The sequence below is a fragment of the Spermophilus citellus genome (genome assembly GCF_964194105.1).
Source record: "Spermophilus citellus genome assembly, chromosome: 7".
Taxonomy (NCBI): Eukaryota; Metazoa; Chordata; class Mammalia; order Rodentia; family Sciuridae; genus Spermophilus; species Spermophilus citellus.
Window position 1 is genome coordinate 25,383,836 of NC_138188.1, and position 6,000 is coordinate 25,389,835.

Here is a 6,000-nt window from a genome sequence, read left to right on the forward strand (position 1 = left end):
ACATAATTTAGATCTTTCCTTAAAAGAAAATATGAGCTCAAGAACTGCTCATTTTAACAAACATCCAGATACTGTTAGGCTGTTAGGTATATATAAATTAGGTCTCACACTCTGAAATATGAGACTACTCTCTTTCGGCCGTGATTTTGAACAGAGGTGACATATCACCTGCCCACAAAGAAATTTACAGTCAGAAAACCTGAGAAAAAACTAACTCTGTTATCTCCACACATCTACAGGTGTAAGCCAAGCACTAATATGTCACATATAACCTTTCCCAAGGTGCCCAGTAGGAGCTGATTGTGGCTATAAATGTCTACTAACTTTCCACCTCTTCTCACACTAATTCTATGACAAACATGGCCATCACAGGAATGCATAACAATCTTTAATAGGTCTATACTTTGTTCCACTTCAAAGTTAACACAAAAAATTGTGGTTCCCCAGGCTGGAAATGTAAATCAGAGTTGGAGCACTAAGCTAGCGTGTGTGCAAAGGAGTAGGTTCCATACATGGTATCAAAAAAAAAAAAAAAAAAAAAATTCTGGTTCCTGTATTTCAAATTTCAGATGCAATTTCAAAATACCCTATTTCTTTCTTTTGCATATACTAATCTAAAATCTGAGAATTTCAATAGGATTTATACAGAAAAAAAATTAAAATATTAGAAGCATACTCTTGTTAGAAACAGTTAATTAAGCCAGGAAGAGTGGCCTGTAATCTCAGCAGGTTGGGATGTTGAGACAAGAGGATCATGAGTTCAAGATCAGTCTAAGCAACTTATTGAGACCCTGTCTCAATGAAATGAAAAACAAAAAGGGGTGAGGATGTAGCTCAGTGGTAAAGCATCCTAGGTTAAATCTCTAGTACCAAAAAAATTTTAAAAATTAATAAAACAGTTAACTTAGAAAAGAACAGCTTTACTTCTGCCTAAGGGTCTGCAAAAACTTCTACTACAGACACAAAAATTGAGGACGCTTGTTTCTATCTCCTCACACTAGGAAAGTCAGGTTCACAGCGTCTATGTTACAGATATACATGATCACAAGTGACTGCCCAAGTGTACATTTAGCTAGAAAGCAAAAGGATACTGTACCTGAGAAGAGTCCTGAGTTGTCTATCGGTCCAGGAAACAGGTTATGTTCACCCACATTGTACATATCCCAGCTATCAAAGCCCACATACTTCTTCCATTGCTTGAACCACCTGCTGTCAATAAGATACCTAGAGAAAGAGAACAATTTACTATAGCAAAAAAATTAAGGTGGCAAGTTTCTGCAAGTGTTCCCTTAATCTGGGTGTGCGGTGCTAGGGATGGGCTCCTCATATGCCAGGCAAGCGCTATACTACTAAGCCCCAGTCATCCTTAATCTTTTCTTTGTTTTTGTTTTTGAACCAGGGACTGAACACAGAGGCACTTTACCACTAGGCCATAAATCCAACCCTTTATGTTTTATTTTAAGACAGGGTCTCACTAAGTTGCTTAGGAGCTTACTGAGTTGCTGAGGTTGACCTCAAACTTGAAATATTCCAGCCTCAAGTTCCTGAGTCGCTGTGATTATAGACGTACATCACTATGCCCAGCCCCCTTAATCTTTTATATGGTCTTTCCACGTTGGGGAATATATAATTCCCACTAAAAACACACCCTCAGCAGAGTAGTACAGTGGCACACAACTATAATCCCATCAGCTCAGGAACCTGAGGCAGGAGGCTCTGAGTTCAAAGCCAGCCTCAGCAATGTAGTGAGGCCCTAAGAAACTTATAGTGAGATCTGTCTCAAAATTAAAAGAAATAAAAATAAATAGGTGCAAATGTGCTTAAGGGACCCTGGATTCAATCCCCAGTACCCAAAAAAAAAAAAAAAAAAGGCATTAAGTTGTACTTTACATTGCTTTCTATACTTAAATATAAGCAAATCTGATTATATTTTTTTTTTTTTTTTTAAAGAGAGAGTGAGGGGCTGGGGATGTGGCTCAAGCGGTAGCACGCTCGCCTGGCATGCGTGCGGCCCGGGTTCGATTCTCAGCACCACATACAAAGATGTTGTGTCCGCCGATAACTAAAAAATAAATATTAAAATTCTCTCTCTCTCTTTCTCTCTCTCCCTCTCTCACTCTCTCTTTAAAAAAATAAATAAAGAGAGAGTGAGAGAGGAGAGAGAGAGAGAGAGAGAGAGAATTTTTAAATATTTTTATTTTTTAGTTCTCGGTGGACACAACATCTTTGTTGGTATGTGGTCTGAGGATCGAACCCGGGCCGCACGCATGCCAGGCGAGCGCGCTACCGCTTGAGCCACATCCCCAGCCCCTGATTATATTTTAAAAGTATCACTATACTGTTTTATAATCAAGACAGAAGGAGGGGAAACATCTCCAGGGCAACAAAGCACAATTAGTTCTTATTCTTCTTTTTTTTTCTTTTGGGGGGTGGGGTGGTGCTGGGGATTGAACCCAGAGCCTTGTGCATGCAAAGCAAGCACTCTACCAACTGAGCTATATCTCCAGCCCAACACCCAATGATTTTAATCTATTAAACTTCTTTTGGGCTGGAGATATAACTCACTTGTAGAGTGCTTGCCTAGCTTGGGTAAACCCCAGAACAAGGAAAAAAAAAAATCCTTTGCTTCTTCTGAATATTCTATGTATCATTCTTTGCAGAACAACTTTTTTTTTTTAAAGAGAGAGTGAGAGAGGGGAGAGAGAGAGAGAGAATTTTTAATATTTATTTTTTAGTTCTCGGCGGACACAACATCTTTGTTGGTATGTGGTGCTGAGGATCGAACCCGGGCCGCACACATGCCAGGTAAACGCACTACCGCTTGAGCCACATCCCCAGCCCCTTTGCAGAACAACTTTAAAGGTCCCTCTGCATGCCTTGCCTTTCACAATTTGGAAAGTTCAGAATAAACAAAGCTATACCTGAACTCCTCACCACAATGTTTCTCTTCCCTGCTTCAACTCTTCCTAGATATATCAACACCACAATGTTTTCTTTTTCTTTTTTTTTAATATTATTTTTTTTAATATTTATTTTTTAGTTCTCGGCGGACACAACATCTTTGTTGGTATGTGGTGCTGAGGATCGAACCCGGGTCGCACGCATGCCAGGCGAGCGCGCTACCGCTTGAGCCACATCCCCAGCCCCACCACAATGTTTTCTTAGAATGAGTTAGGCCCAGTGACCCATGCCTGTAATCCCGATTACGTGGGAAACTGAGGCAGAAGAATCACAAGTTGAAAGCCAGCCTATGCAACTTAGCAAGACCTTGTCTCAAAATAAAAAATAAAAATGGCTGGGGAATGTAGCTCAGTGACAAAATGCCCTTGTATTCAATCCCAAGTGTCAAAAAAGAATATTTTTCAATCACATTTAATGCAAAGTCTAGCCCCAGTTTTCTACTTCCACATAGTAACACCACCTAGACCTCTCCACTACTGGAAAGTATTGTATCTTCTACTAAGCATTTATTAAGAAGTTCATAGCAGCCAGGCCTGATGACACAGGCCTGTAACCCCAGCAAATCCAGAGGTTGAGGCAAGAGGATCTCAAATTCTAGGACAGCCTATGCAACCTAGGGAGACCAGATTAAAAAAAAAAAAAATTAAAAAGGGATGGGGAAGCCCAGTATATTGGCACACACCTGTATCCCATTGGCCTAAAAGGCTGTGGCAGGAGGATCACAAATTCAAACCCAGCCTCAGTAATTTAGCAAGACCCTCTCTCAAAAAAAAAAAAAAAAAAGGCGGGGGGGGGGGGGAGCCTTGGGATTATGGCTCAGTGCTAGAGTGCTCCCCTAGCATGCATGAGGCCCTGGGTTCGAACCTCAGTACCACATAAATGTAAAATAAAGATATTGTGCCCACCTAAAACTAAAAAATAAATATTAAAAAAAAAATGGACTGGTGATGTGGCTCACTGGTTAAAGGCCCCTGGGTTCAATCCCAGTTACCAAAAAAAAAAAAAAAAAATGGGGATGTAGCTCAACAACACATGCCTTGGGTTCAATCCCCAGTAATTTAATAAAAATAAAGTTAACTCTCTTCGCCTTTTCTCAGCCATGTGGTACAAGCACCGAATTTGGTTCCTCACCATCTCTCCTCACAAGATTTTCAGGAAGAGCAATTTTTGGCCAAGAAGCAAAATCGTCCCATTCCCCAGTGGTTTCAAATGAAAACTGGTAATAAAATCAGGTACAATTCCAAGAGGAGACACTGGAGGAGAACCAAACTGAGTTAATAAGGAATGACATGAAATGGCACATGTATTTATCAAGGCTGTGATCATTTTTTCCTGTCCACCTGAAAATGTTTGCACTATCTGGAGAGAGTCACAGAAGCCGGAGTACTGGTTTTGGTTGGTTTGCTAATAAATATAGGAAATATCTGGGGAAAAAATTTAAATTTCTTAAAAAACCTGCCTTGCTCTTCTACATCTTTGACTTTTAACCTTCTATCATGCTCCAGGATCCATGCTACCTTCCTCTTCCACCTCTAGAATTTACTATCACAATTATTTTTTACCTTTGCTTCCAAATAATCTGGGCCTTTCAGACATTTGTTCAGTTTCTGACCTTGACATGTGTTCAGCAATCTACAAGTTACAAAGTTTCTACCTCTGATCTCAACCTACTGAGGGTAATAAACCTACTGAGGGTAATAAACCACAGAGGTGTGTGAAGTATGGACACCTTCGCCAAGGTCACACGGCGACTCTTTCATGGTAAAGGGCTCTCCCACTCTCACGGTTCCCGCTAGCACTCTCCTTTTTCCACACCCTACATCATTTGCCAGAGCCGGTCACATTCTTGGAGCTATGAATGGGTCAGGACAACACCCAGCACCTCCCATGCTGTTCCTCAGCTGACCCCAAGATTCCACTCCTGAAGACCCAGTATCAGGCCACTCAGGGTCACCAGACACCGCCCCCGTCCGTCCCCTACCCAAGTCGAGAAAAGGAGGCCTGACGTGAGGGCCAGAGTTGCGGCCCCAGGCTCTGCGCGACGGAAGGGTGGCCGGGTGCTCACCATTGCGCCCCTCGTTGGAGCGTGGTCCTCATCAAAGCCCCGAGCTCAGACTTCTGGGTCTCTACATCCGGTCGCTCACGGCAGCCTCGGCCTTCCGCCATCTCGCCCGCCACCCCGGCCCAGCCGGCCCGGACATCCGCCCCACGCACGGCGTGCTATGGGACGAGCCCACGCACGCACGCACGCCTGTGCGCGTGCCCACCCCACCTCAGGTCGCTGCCTCGAGCGCAACAAACTTCTGCCATTTTTCCCCCGCCTCCACGCGCCGCCTGTCCCCCACCCTCGCGTGGTGGAGCCCAGAGGAAGACGGAAAAGGGGCGGGAAGTGAGAAGTGGCAGCCAACTTCCTCCGCCCTGCAGGCGGAACCTTGTGCGCGGCCGTTGTATAGCTGCCAAGTACCCTTTCCTCGACTCAGAATGGCGCCCGCTAAGGTCTTCCAGGCCCTTTCCAGCCTGGCGATCTGAAAGAGTCTTAGAGCATGACCTGCGACCTTTCAAGCACTCCATCCCGGCCTGGTCCTAATTGAACGCAGGGGAAGCTCTGGAACTAAGTGTTCCGATTTTCACTTCAAGCCATTCCTTTTTCAGCTGGAGGCCTCTTTAGCTGACCAAACATGAGATCGCAATTCCTGCTCCGGCAGCGCTGCAGGGATTTTCGAAAGTCCTAGCTACATTGAGACTAGACGAGGTGGTCTAATCATTAATAGTACTCTCAGTCTGACCCCATCCACAACTAAAAATCATCTACCCCTGGGGAAAATTCGGTATTCTACCCACAGATACTTGCCTAGTCAGGGAGACAAGCAACCACAAAGGGATGATCCAGATGTGTTCTCTACTTGAGGTGCCCAGGCAACTTCTTTTTTAAGAAACTGGTGCTTAATTTTCATTTTGCTTAAGTGTTTGCAGAAGAACATCTCCAGATCATTCGGGTTTTTCATACCCACTCAGACTCCTTAGTAGTGGTAATTGCAG

The 6,000-nt window shown here is 43.7% G+C and overlaps 1 protein-coding gene across 5 annotated transcripts in view; it reads right to left on the reverse strand.

Moving 5' to 3' along the window:
• Positions 1 to 5,272, reverse strand: part of USP4 (ubiquitin specific peptidase 4) — a 50,888-nt gene extending 45,616 nt beyond the window's left edge. The window contains exons 1-2 of one of the 5 annotated variants that reach the window (XM_081302502.1): positions 5,027 to 5,272; positions 1,097 to 1,224 (exon numbers count right to left, since the gene is read on the reverse strand). In XM_081302502.1, coding sequence (XP_081158628.1) covers positions 1,097 to 1,224; positions 5,027 to 5,127 — 229 coding nt within the window. In that variant the 5' untranslated portion in view covers positions 5,128 to 5,272. Of the gene's footprint in view, positions 1 to 1,096; positions 1,225 to 4,942 lie in introns of those variants that run through there. The other 4 variants (XM_081302499.1, XM_081302500.1, XM_081302501.1 and 1 more) reach the window with 4 other exon arrangements.
• Positions 5,273 to 6,000: the final 728 nt, after the last annotated feature.